The sequence below is a fragment of the Sminthopsis crassicaudata genome, chromosome 5 (genome assembly GCF_048593235.1).
Source record: "Sminthopsis crassicaudata isolate SCR6 chromosome 5, ASM4859323v1, whole genome shotgun sequence".
NCBI lineage: Eukaryota > Metazoa > Chordata > Mammalia > Dasyuromorphia > Dasyuridae > Sminthopsis > Sminthopsis crassicaudata.
Window position 1 is genome coordinate 293,168,713 of NC_133621.1, and position 13,567 is coordinate 293,182,279.

At 40.5% G+C, this 13,567-nt stretch overlaps 1 protein-coding gene across 3 annotated transcripts in view; it reads left to right on the forward strand.

Moving 5' to 3' along the window:
- RFX4 (regulatory factor X4) overlaps positions 1-13,567 on the forward strand; it is a 133,581-nt gene that overhangs the window by 103,439 nt on the left and 16,575 nt on the right. For 2 of the 3 annotated variants that reach the window (XM_074271484.1, XM_074271485.1), the window contains 4 exons: positions 2,593-2,687; positions 3,234-3,351; positions 7,489-7,608; positions 8,957-9,118. In XM_074271484.1, the coding sequence (XP_074127585.1) occupies positions 2,593-2,687; positions 3,234-3,351; positions 7,489-7,608; positions 8,957-9,118 (495 nt within the window). The remainder of the gene's footprint in view (positions 1-2,592; positions 2,688-3,233; positions 3,352-7,488; positions 7,609-8,956; positions 9,119-13,567) is intronic. The other variant, XM_074271486.1, reaches the window with a different exon arrangement.

The window sequence follows — 13,567 nt, forward strand, 5'->3', positions numbered from 1 at the left end:
AACAGATGGGAACACTTTGGCACTCCAAGCCTGGTTTTTTAAATGTTTTATTGCTATATCCTCTATTGACATCACCTTAATTTCTAAATATCACCTCTGCACAGTTAGCCTTCTCTTGTAACAAAAACTTTAAAAAAAAAAAAGTGGGAAAAGGCAGTTCAGAAAAATCCAATGGACCCATCAATCAAGTCTGATGGTATATCAGACCATATTCATGAAAGGGAGGAAAGTATTTTATATTTTTTTTTCTTCATCAGGGCCAAGGTAAGTCATTATGGTTACATAGAATTCAGTTTGAAAGATTTTGTTTTGGGGGGATAGTTTTTTGTTATTGTTGCAATCATTGTGTGTATTTTTTTCCTGGTTCTGTTTACTTCACTCTGTATCAGTTCATAAAACTTTTCTCATGTATCTCTAAATTCTTCAAATGATAACTTCCATTCCAAGAGGGGAGAAGTAGTATTCCAGGCTAAAGGAGAAGGGGCTAAAGGAGAAAGGGAGAAAGTTTCCAGTCTCCAGGGACAAATTTGGGTTCCATCACCAGTAAGGGAGGATACTCTGTTGTTCTCTGAGCTATTCCCCAGTTTATTAATGTAAGTCCTATTTGGGAATTCTCTCCTTGTTTGTCTTTTAAATGGAAGAGAGTGGTATTTACCAAGGTGAATACTAAAGAATAATTTTTAATATAACAGTAATTGAACAAGCTGTTCAATAATTTAGTAGCAGGCCAATGAGCTACTTTTCTCTGAGCCACAATTTCCTCATTTGTTAAAAGGGTTAGATTAGATGACCTATAAAATTTTAAATTCCATGAGTGCATTGGGCCCTCACAATTACTGACTTATTGTTGGTGCTTTGTCATTTCCAGTCCTTTTCAACTCTTAATGACCATTTTTGGGAATTTTCTTGGCAATGGTTCTGGAGTAGTTTGTATATTCCCCTCTAGCTTATTTTACAAATGAGGAAACTGAGGCAAACTTGCCCAGGTCCCATGGCTAGTAACCTCTGAGGTCAAATAAGCATTCAAGGCTTCCTGACTCCATGCCCAGGACGCTATCCTTTGTGTCATCTAATTTCTCCAGACACTGTAATTATTTAAGAAATCCTCTTGGAGGACTTAGATTCAAATTCTGCTTCCATCCCTGACAATCTATGCACTTTGAGCAAATCACTTAACCTATAAGATGGGGATAGTAATGGTCCCTATTTCCCAGTTATTGTGAACATCAAATAAGAAAATATTTGTAAAGTGCTTAGTGTAGAACCTGGCACATAGTAGCAGCTGTATAAATGCTAGCCATTCCAAACCAAGAAAAGCTCCATGTGAATATATATGCATATACATATATTCATTCACACATATATGTGTACATATATCTATATTCTAATATATTATAGATGTAAAATATATTTAAATTATATATGTTTATGCATATATATGTGTGTGTGCATGTATGTATAAAGCACCTACTACATACAAATAATGGCAAAAGACAGTTTCAATCCCAAATAATTGGGGCAATTTCAGAGAATCCTGGGGAAATTTGCATGAATTGATTTAGAGTGAATAGAACCATTTTTACTATAACGATAACATTATAAAAACAAATCATTTTGAATAACTTAAGAATTGCCATCAATGTGATGACTAATCATGACTCTAAAGGTGCAATGAAGAAGCTCCACTTCTCCCAAAAGAGAGGTGCCAAATCTGGGGAGGTTTTTCGGGGGTTGCTAATGAGAATTTGTTTTGCTTTCCTATGCATATTTATGACAAGGAATTTTTTTCCTTTTTGTAGTTGTGTGAGGAAGCTGGGAGGAAGGAGAAAAAAATAATTGATAATTGGGAAGATTTTTTTTTTATATATGGAAGACTTAGATGCCCTTTCTAGATCTTCTAGCTTTAATTCTATGGTCCTTTAATGAATTCCTTAATAACCATTCAAAATATAATAAATTGTATGTTCTTTAAAATGAAATAATTTTTAAAAAACAACTCAAACAAATTATTATAAAAATATTTTTATTGTCTCTATTATCAAGTTTCTTCTTGAGTTGCGATCCATTGTGTTTTGAAAAGACTTAATATTAGACAAGACCAACCTAGAGGCAGTACAATGGCCTCATGGGAGAGGACCATATTTGAAGTCAGCTTTGAATCTGGGCTTGGCCATTGGTTTTGTAGCATTGTACAAAGCGCTAGCTTTGGAGACTGAATCTATGTCATTGAGATTACTTTGAGTATCTAGTCTGGTCATTATCAGGCCCCCTCCAGAGCTTATGTTTTACTTGGATCTAGAGTTTACTTTCTGGTCTTTTGTTTGTCCTTAATTTCTGCCTTTGTAAAATGAGGTACTCAGAGCAAATAATCTCTAGAATACCTTCCATTTTTAAAATTCCATGATCCTCCATGGGGGAAAGGGATTCAGAAGCATTTCTATCACCTGATTCTTGTTTGAGTTTGGGATTAGAAGAAGGGATAAGGATAGCAAGAAATTCATTTCTGACTTTGGAACTGTGATGGGTTTTAAATATTAAACTCAAGGCTCCCACATGGCCCATCAGTCATGACTCTGGGTTCTTATATGACAGTGTATCAAGAATTTGACCATCTTCTAGAGGAGCAGTCGCCCATTGAATCGTACATTGAGTGGTTGGACACCATGGTGGACCGGTGCGTTGTAAAGGTTGGTAATCCAAAAGCTAGACTTGGGCTATCAGGAAATTGACCCCAAACTTACACCACACATGAACAAAATAATTTTGCTCTGCAATCGGAGAACACAGCCTGTGGATTTGTGTTTATGTATTTATTTTATATTTCTATTTTGATATGTTATATATCTATACATATTTAAAAAACCTGTAGGGAAATTAAAGCATGTCTTTGTTCATTGCCGTAACTAGAGCAGGGCAGCTGGGACTTTATCCAAGAGTGTCAAAATTGAGAAAGTACTTTCAGCAGCACCTAGTTAGTAGGAATAATTAAAGTATGAAGCTATCAGATGGGTAGGCCCCCCCCCCAATGCAGTCAGACCCAAAAAGTGCTTTCCCATGTGGGAATGACCTTGATGTGTCCCAGGTTCCCTGCTTCCTCCCTTCCTCTGCTATAGCCAAGATGAATTCAATTTAAATAGTTGATTTGAAGGTTTTTTATTTCAAAGCTTGCCCCAGACATGAAAAAATGCCATCTGTAGTTCTGCTTATATTAAAAATCACTTGTTTTCCTGTAGGTAGCTGCCAAGAGACCAGGTTCCTTGAAAAAAGTCGCCCAGCAGTTCCTTCTGATGTGGTCCTGCTTCGGCACCCGAGTGATCCGAGACATGACTTTGCATAGTGCCCCCAGCTTCGGTGTGTATCTTATCTATCCATGCATTTTGCATTGCAGATACATGCTACAGAAAGCCCACCTGGTCCAGACTTGGACAGCCTCTTCCCTTTTGTTCTCTGGGCACAAAGAGCATTAAATGGACAACAGATTGATTCTAGGAGAACTCCACATGCATAAGCCTTTTGTGGGACTAAGACAATTCAGGTTGGGAGGAAATAATGACATGGGGCCATGGAATGGGATTAAATCAAATAAGGAATGGAGCATCTCACCAAACAAGTGACCCCTCCCCCCCAACTAAGTTCCTTGACATATCAGTTCCACAACCAGTCTGTCGATAAGTATTTACTAAACACCTACAACATGCTAGAAGTTGTTCGGGGCTCAGAGGGTAGAGTCCTGAGACTAAAACCAGTGTCTACTCTGAAGGGAGTATATACATGACAGAGTTATACATGGCCGAATCATCTCCAGCTTGATCACAAGATGGAGAATTTTCCAGTCTCTTAAGCTGATCTTCCAAATTAAGGAAGAGTTGTTATTGCTCCAGCAAGGACGTATTACTGATGATATCAAAGGCCAAAGGTGAGAATGAGCATCAGGATCAGAGAATTTGTATGTGAGCTAAAGCTACATGAATCTTGAGTCCAACAAAACTGGTGAACCATTATCATTGAAGTCAGTTTGAAGACCTATATGTTTATGACTATCAATCTCATCCAAGCCTCCAAAAGGTTGTCATATATGTTGTCCTGGAGATGCATTGGGGTACATCCCAATTCTGCTACTCAGTTCTTGGGTGACCTTGGACAGACTACCCCTTCAAGTCTCAGTTTCTTCATCTGGAAAATGACAAATTGACTTAATGACCCCCGATGTTCTTCTGCTTCTAAATCTTTGGATCTTATGAACTTTCCCCAAAAAATGCATTTAGGAATTCAATTCAATTCAACAAATACTTATGGGCATCTATTCCTTATATGGCATTGTTCTGGGTATTAGGGGAGACAGAAGGATGAATAAGACTTAAGCCTTGCTCCTTTGGAGCCTATAGTCTAGAAGAGTGGATATAAACATAATTAGATTACAGAAGTGTAAGGATCATGACGGGAAGCTCTGGGCTCTGGAGTTTGGAAAGGAATTCTCTATTGCTAAATGGTCTGAATCTACAGCAGTATGGAAGGAGCTGCTATATGCATTTCAGTAATTCTTTTATTAAGTATAAATATTATTATTAAGTATAAAGTATAATTAGTTTTAGGTCTTTTTCATTTTTGTCCAACTCTCCATGACCCTATTTGGAGTTTTCTTGGCAAAAATACTGAAGTGGTTTGCCATTTACTTCTCTAGTTAATTTTATAGATGAGGAAACTGAGACAAACAGGGTGAAGTGACTTGCCCAGGGTCACACAATCAATAAATGTCTGAGGCTGGATTTAAATTTAGGAATAAGTTTTTCTGATTCCAGTCCTGACATTCTCTCCACTATACTACCTGGGTCGTATTCTTTTGGGAGTCATGGTGTCCTTATCACCTAGGGAAGTATCTGGAACAGAATAGACGCTTAATAAATACTTGTTGAATGATTGATTTGTGAAACGTTTTACAGATTGTTGTACATCTTGCCTCTGTTGTACATGTTGTACATGATTGCCTCTTGTAAACGAATCATTGCCATAACTAGAGCAGGGCAGCTGGGACTTTATCCAAGAGTGTCAAAATTGAGAAAGTACTTTTGGCAACATCTATTTAATAAGAATAATTAAAGTTTGAGGCTATCAGATGGGTAGACCTTCAATGCAATTATAAGTGAATCAACATATTTAGAATATATCTCTAGACTCACCAATTTTTTCTTATTATTCTTATTTATCATCATCACCATTATTGTTATTATTAGGAAGTAAATTCATCTTCTCTAAATGTAATAGTTTCTTCCTCTTCATCATCATCATCATGATTCATTTAAGGTCACTTAGACAGGAAGTTCTAGAGTTTTACTCCAAATTCAATGCTTTTTTATTTTGAGAACTTTAAGGTTATGTGTTGTTTCAGAATGAATTCAAAGCCAAAGTGGAAGTCAAAGTGATGTGTGACATCACTTAAAAAAAGGAAGAGTGAGATAGTTGTCCAGCTTCCGTGTGAGCGTACATTCCAGCCTTGGGTGGCCTGAAATAATACCTGTCTCTCTGGGCCTATTTTGCAAAAAAACTTAGCCACTCTCCTCATGGGCCACACTGCTGAGTTGTTAAGCATGGGGAGATAGACAAGTTGAAAGAATTCCCAGCAGACAAAAGCCCAGCTCCCCGTCTCTGCCTGGATCTGTCAAAGGCACAGTTGGTGGCTGTGTTTTGGTAACACGTCCCCTGTATGAAAACAGCTAATTAGGAAAAAAGAGAGGCCTCTGTTCAGTTCCCCTTCCCCCCAACCAGCCAGCTCTCACCATCTTATGCCTTCCATGCCATCCTTGCCCCGGGGCACCAGTGCCAGGTTTGGTCAGTTGGCTTAGCTGAGATCGTGGGGATATCACAAGCATCCTATCTCACCTCTTCCCCGAAAACATTTCCTTTCAAGAAGTCTTCTCCCAAAAGTCTCTTTCCGCTACGATTCATGACAATCAACTCTGTTCTCTTTCATAATTCTTTCTCGATAAAGGAGCCTGTGCGGCAGACAAAAGTCTCTGGGCATTCGTGTCTGCCACAGTCGGGGGAAAGCAGAGCAATAGTGATATGAGTTGCCCAAAGCAGGCTGGCACATGTGAGCTTTGGTTCTTAAGAGAGTTAGCTAAACTCAAGTTCCTTTACAATGCAAAAAAAAAAAAAAAAAATCAGTAAAGCATTCATTCCCAACTAGAATAACGCTACCATTTTTTCTAGCAAAGTTCAAGTTGATGCTTGGAATCAATACTTATGTGCTATGTTTTTATTTACGATCCAATGTCCATCCACTTCTCTGTTATTAAAGAGAATGTTATTCTGTTATTAAATAGAATAACTGTTATTAAAAATCCTGCATCCAAATATGCTTTTCCAGGCTGCAATAAAAGAGCTCTGGTTTCTAGAATGAAGAGGGAATAATCTTGTTATGTTCTATCATGGCCAACTGGGAATCTTAAGGAAATTGGCTAAAGACTTGGGATTACACTGGTGTGGGGAATAGACTCATCTGATGAAAATTGGCAATTCTTTGTCTTACAGAGTTGTCTGGATTTAATTGAGAAGTAAGAAGACTTGCCCACAGTCACGCAGAATAAGTGACATAGTAGTTAGAGTTTGGGAGTCAGAAAGAAAAGATCCAGTTTCTCTCCTGTAAAATGAGTGTGTGGGTGATATAGCCTCTAAGGAACCTTCCAAACATCAATTTAGGATCCCTTGTGTCAGGGGCAAGGCTTAAAGATCAGTAACTTATAGCTTCATAGGAATTAGTCCAAAACCTCTTCATTTTACCTCATTACAGATGAGGATATTAGAATTTCCCAGTAGAATTTGGCCTGGGCAGGTAGAATGAGACAGAAGCTCAGAAGTAGAGGTGATGGAAAAGGCAAAGACATGAAGATGAAGTATATTGGGCCTTGTGAGGAGATGATCTTGACATGGTGGGTGTTGTGGGGATGGGGCATCATAGGATTAAAGAGTTAAAAGGGGGGCAGCTAGGTGGCACAGTGGATAGAGTACCAGCCTTGAATTCAGGAGGACCTGAGTTCAAATTTGATCTCAGACACTTAATACTTCCTAGCTGTGTGACCCTGGGCAAGTCACTTAACCCCAGCCTCAGGGAAAAAAAAAAGTGTTAAAAGGCCACCTAATCTACCTCCTCACTTTACAGATCAGAAACCAAGGCTGCTTGAGTTGCCCAATATCACCCACATAGTAAATAATTGGGGGAGTTGGGGCTAGAAGAGAAAAAAAAGATAGAAAATGAAGATTTTGTTCTTAAGCTTGGCTGTTAAAAAACAAGGAGTTATTAACATGAGACTGGGATACAAAACTGCATGTGACTCAGCTCCGAAATTTGGGGCATAGGTGGTGACTATTCTCTGATGTAGAAGAGGGAAAAGCCCATTAGGAGAAATGAGATCTCGGGAGCCATTTGGCCATGTGTACCATTGTGGGTTCTAGACCTGGGCAGTGGGTCACTTCTTTTCTTTCTGTTACCAGGGTCTTTTCACCTCATTCACCTGATGTTTGATGATTATGTGCTGTACTTGCTGGAGTCACTCCATTGTCAGGAGAGAGCCAATGAGCTCATGAGAGCCATGAAGGGGGAAGGAAGCACTGGTAAGACTGAATAAATGGGAAGATAAGTGGGATTGGCAAGGGATAGCTCTTCTGATTGGAATATTCCTCATTTTGGACTCTAGATATTTCTCTGCTCAGGGGCCTGAGTATCCCATAGGAGTCTGATGAATGTGCCTCAAATTGTGAAATTAATGCTTTTCTTCATTTTTAGGGTGTATGTATGTATCTATGCATGTATATGTTGGTTCTGCCTTGTCTTTAAGAAACAATTTTAAAAGAGAAGTCATTTGTGGGCAAGGATTTGCTGTATAAAGAATGATCCCAGAGAGTAAGTGGATTATAGTGGAAGTAGATTTGGAGACAGGAGACTCATGGGTCTCCCATTAATTAGCTGCACGATTATGGCCATCTATTTTCTCAATGCCTCCATATCTATCAGCTCTAAAATGGATGTTCTACTATTACTACCACTAAAGCTAATCATAATAGCATGGTGTCTGAGTGGTTAGAGAGAGCTGGTATTGGAGCTAGAAATCTGGTTTTCAGGCCATCTCTGGAATAGCTGGGTGACCCTGAACAAATCATGAGACAGCTCTCTAAGACAGACCATAAGTAGCAGCATCAGAGATGAGCCTCATTGTAGAAGAACTTAGGAGTTCCCTGCAGAATCCCCTGTCACTTGTTCTCTAACTCAGGGCTCAGCAGGATGTCTCGGGCTCTTGGCCTATGATTTGCTGACTCCTAAACCCTGCTCTAATTCATGGAGTTGTGAAAATCACAGAAGATCATAGATATTGAAGAATAGCCCTCTTAGGACTAGGGAGCCACCAAGATCTCCAGTCTCCTCATCAGAAAGATGAAGGGAATGGGTGATGAACCTCAGACTGGAACACAAGGATGGACTCCACTAGACCACACCCGTTCCTAAGGTTTTAGGATGCAATATAAGAAAATGTTCAAGTGTGGCCACTCTTTAATCCTCAGAGCTGTAAAGTCTGGATAAAATTGTAGCTACGTGGTGAGATATGAAAAAAAATCACAGATTGGGGGTAGGGAAGGAGAGAGGAGGAAAGCAGCATTTATTAAGTATCTTTTACATTGCCAGGCACTGTAATAGGGCTTTACAAATATCACCTCATTTGATTCTGAAGAGTTTTCCTCAGAATCAGGGTAAGCTGGGTTTACTTGCTCGGATCCAATTTGTGTGGGCAGGTGTGACCCTGGGAAAGCTTTTTAACCAAGCTCAGGGGCCTCTGTGGAAGAGTGGTCTGCAACGTCCTCACCTGAGAAGTCCCGATACTGAAATCCCCCCCAAAATAACCCCAGTGTGCCCCTTGACATCCAGCCCTCAGGCGGCCTCCTAGCAAACCTGTCTCTTTGCCCACAGCAGAGGTCAGAGAAGAGATCCTGTTGGCAGAGCCCACCCCGCCGACTCCATCACCCGTGCCCTCCTTCTCACCAGCCAAGTCCACCACGTCAGTAGAGGTGCCTCCTCCCTCCTCGCCTGTCAGCAACCCATCCCCGGAGTACACTGGACTCACCACAACAGGTACCCACCCTTTCCTCGGCCTCCCAAGGCCCCTGGGCTAGCTGGTGCTCAAAGGAACAGATACCCAGGCTGGCCTAAATCCTCCCACCCACTTTCCTTAAGAAGAAACAGGCTCACTATTAAAATTACAAGGTCACATGTATCTGCCAGGTAGCACAATGGGCAGGGCCCTGGGGTTAGCCCAGGAAGTACTGAGTCCAAACCCTACCTCGGATGCTAGTTACTAGCTTTGGGACTCCGGTAAGTCACTACGTCTCAGTTTTCCTATCTATAAAAGGGGTAAAAATGCTATTGAGCCCACTTTGCAGGATTGTTGTGGGCGCAGAAAAGCTCATCTAATTCTAATATCTAACATTTGTGTAGCACCTACTATGTGCCAGGCACTTTACAACTATTATTTCATTGGATCCTGCAGATGTAAAATCCTCTGCCATCCTAAAAGCCCTTTAGAAATGCCAGCCACTATGCCCCTCATCTTCCTGGGCTTTTTTGCAGGAGCATTCTCCAGCCCCCTTGCAAGAGTCCATTCCTCTTCCATTCAATTCAACCAACAGGGACATTGTCCCAAAAGTCTTAGTTCCATTTTAAACTGGAATGACTTAAGAAGGCACTAAGACTTTTGGGACATCCTGTACTAAGTATCCTCAGACTGTGGCACTTTGTGGGCCATTATTGAGGGTAAGAGAAGCAAGAAGGATCATGACTAAAAGTCCAGGTTTCAAATCAGAAATATCTAAGTTCAGCCTTGACATGTACTGGCTATGTGACCCTCCAGGCTAGGTGTTTAATCTCCCAGTTTCTCCTTCAAGTCTGTAAGACTCAATTTGAAACAAGTTTCTGGAAGCAGCTAGGTGGTGCAGTGGATAGAGCACCAGCCTTGAAATCAGGAGGGCCTGCATTCAAATCTGGTCTCAGGCACTTAACACTTCCTATCTGTGTGACCCTGGGCAAGTCACTGAACCCCAATTGTCTCAGAAAAAAGAAAGAAAAAAAGAAAGGAAGGAAGGAAGGAAGGAAGGAAGGAAGGAAGGAAGGAAGGAAGGAAGGAAGGAAGGAAGGAAGGAAGGAAGGAAGGAAGGAAGGAAGGAAGGAAGGAAGGAAGGAAGAAAGGAAGAAAGAAAGAAGGAAAAGAAAGGGACCTGCCCACATGGATGAAATCACACTTTCAGACTTTTTTCTGCTCTTCCAGATCTACGAGACCTGGACAAACTGTAAGAATTGAGCTGAGAGGAAGCAGGAAAGTAGGCAGAGGGCAAGAGATAAACTCTGCAGCCTGAGTGTGTTTACCCTCAACACAGCCAGAGTCCATAAATGGACTCCCCAGAACTCATGTCCACACAAGCAGACCTGGGAGGTAGTCTCCTCCTATGAAGCTGCAGTTCTTATTCAGAAAGGGAATTTCCAGTGTGGGAACTTCCTACCTCCTTCCTTTCAAGGCAGAATCCAGACTGCCAGAGACTTAGGAATTATGGCCTAGGGAGGCACACAGAAATCAAGTGACTTGCCCAAGTGGCAAACCCAGTTTTCCCTGACTCCAAGCCCAATGCTCTATCTGCTCAGCCACATCACCTCAAGCTCAAATATCATTCATTCAGTTTTATTTTATTTTCAGTTCCAAATTCTTTCCTTCCCTCTTCTCCCAGGTCCATTGAGAAGCAAGAAAAATAAAACTCATTTAGTACAAGAACAATTGACCCCATTTTACAGATGAGGGAGTCGAGACCCAGAGGGTTCAAATGATTTGGTTATGGAGTTAGTATCAGAGCCCCAAAGTGAACCCCAGCTATTCTGATCACAAGACTGTCTAGTATCTTGAAAAAAAAGTGAGATTTGGAGTCAGAGGGCCTAATTAGCCTTTCTGGGTCTGGTTTTTCCCTTTATAAAACAAGAGGTAATCTCACCTCCTAGTTCTCAATTTGTGGTCTCATGTGAGGCCTGCTGACACTACAATAAAGGATGGGGGGCCTGCCCACAAAGAAATATGCCAGACACGAGAGAGAAGGAGAGCAAGGGTTCCATAGCATAGGGGTAGAGAACTCCTCACTCCTAGGTGCTTTCCACTAGAATCCATAGCAACAGCCCAATGTACTACCAAGTACATCAGAGGACATGAAAACAGCCCTTGAGATTAAGGATTTTCTGATGGATAATGATTAATAATATTGCTCTTGTTTGCTATATTTCCTTTCTACAAAAGTTGTCAGGATTGCACAAATTTCACCGATATCAGATTGCTCGCTATCTTGGGAAGTGAGGAAAAAAGGGAGGAAAGGAGAAAAGTTTGGGACACAAAATTTTACAAAAATGTATATTGAAAACTACCTTTACAGGTATTTGGAAAAATAAAATATTATTTAAAAAATTTTTTTAAGTTTTCAGAAAGGTGCTCTAAATCATTATTGATCAGAGAAATGCAAATTAAGACAATTCTGAGATACCACTATACACCTGTCAGATGGGCTAAGATGACAGAAAAAGATAATGACAAATGATGGGGGGATATGGGAAAACTGGGACACTGACACATTGTTGATGGAATTGTGAACAGATGCAAGCATCCTGCAGAGCAATTTGGAACTATATTCAAAAAGTTATCAAATTGTGCATCCCCTTTGATCCAGCAATGTCTCTACTAGGCTTATATCTCAAAGAGATTATAAAAAAGGGAAAAGGACCCACATGCAAAAATATTTGTGGCAGCCATTTTTGTAGTGGCAAGAAACTAAAAATTGAATGGATGCCCATCAGTTGGAGAATGGCTGAATAAATTATGGCATATGAACGCTATGGAATAATATGGTTCTATAAGAAATGACCGACGGGATGATTTCAAAGAGGTCTGGAGAGACTTACATCAACTGATGCTGAGTGAAGTGAGCAGAATCAGAAGATCACTATACATGGCAACAGCAAGATTATACAATGATCAGTTCCGATGGATGTGGCTCTTTCCAACAGTGAGGTGATTCAGACCAGTTCCAATGATCTTGTGATGAAGAGAGCCATGTGCACCCAAAAAGAGGAAAGTGGGAACTGAGTGTGGACCACATCATATTTTCACTCTTTTGTTGTTGTTGTTTGCTTGCATTTTGTTTTCTTTCTCATTTGTTTTTTCCTTTTTGATCTGATTTGTCTGATGCAGCATGATATTTGTGGAAATATGTATAGAGGAATTGCACATATTCAACATATATTGGATCATCTGCCGACTGGGGGAGGAGTGGAGGAAGGAAGGGAAAAATTAGAGGGGTGAATGTTGAAAATTATCCATGTATATATTTTGAAAATAAAAAGCTTTAATTAAAAAAAAAGTTTTCAGAAGGAAACTTGGCTATGTCCTCTACACTTGGTGTTTCCTTCCTCCCTTGTCTTCCTCCATCTTCTCTTCTGGGCATATCTCCCCTCCTTCTTCCCATACTTCCCTCTTGTACCTATCTCTCTCACTCCATTTCCAGCCCAATTCTTGTCTTGTCTAGAATCTGGGGCCATTAGTATTCTAAAGTAGAAGGGAAATCCTTTGAGGGAATGTCTTCATCTTTGCATCTCCAGTATCCAGTAAAGGGCCATGTGTCATGTGAAAGACCAGGGATGAATCCACTTGTTCCCAGGAATGCAGCTGAGCTCAGTGGAACCTAGTAAAAGGCAAATTTCTATGGAGAAAACAAAACAAGATCCTGTTGGGTGCCATCCCAAAGTGTGATGATCTGCTTCAAGAAGTAATGAGTTCCCCATCACTTGAAGTCTTCAAAAAAAAAGCTAAATAACCACAGATGTTGTAGAAAGAGACCTTTGGGATCCCAAAGATTTATGAGATTTTTTGTGAAAATCAAGTCTTAAGGGTCTGAAATCATGATCTCTTGACCTAGGATAATTTTAGATCATTTGGAGTGAGCAGCTAGAACGTTCTTTTGCTTATGAGTTTGTATCCTCTTGCTGTATATTTATTGGTCTCTTAGTTTGGAGAAGGAAACATCTCCTATCTTCTTCAAAACTGTTAGATTGTATCTGTCTTTGAAACAGTTGATGATGAGCGCCTTTGACCAGGATTCCCTGACTGAGCATGTGTGGTTCCCATGTGAAGCAAAGAGATAAAGGGAAATCGCATTGGAAGAGCGGGAAAGGAAGGTTTTTCTACCTGCTTGTAGATCTCATCTGATTTATGAATTTGCTGTATTTCCCTCTGGCCTATGTCATAAATCGAATGCCTGGGGAAGGCAGGTGCGCTTAGGGGGATGGAAGCCGCCTGGAATGCACCAGGAAACTTGAATGCAACACGTTAAAAAGTCATAAAAGCATCTCTTCTGAAATATAAATATGGAACAGATTCTCTTCAGATGTTGGTAACCTTTGAAGATTTGGGGCACCCTAACTTTGTTCTTGGATGTCTCCGGGACACATTAAAAAATTTCATCGTGCGTGAACTGATGCCAAATGTTTTCCTCGAGCACC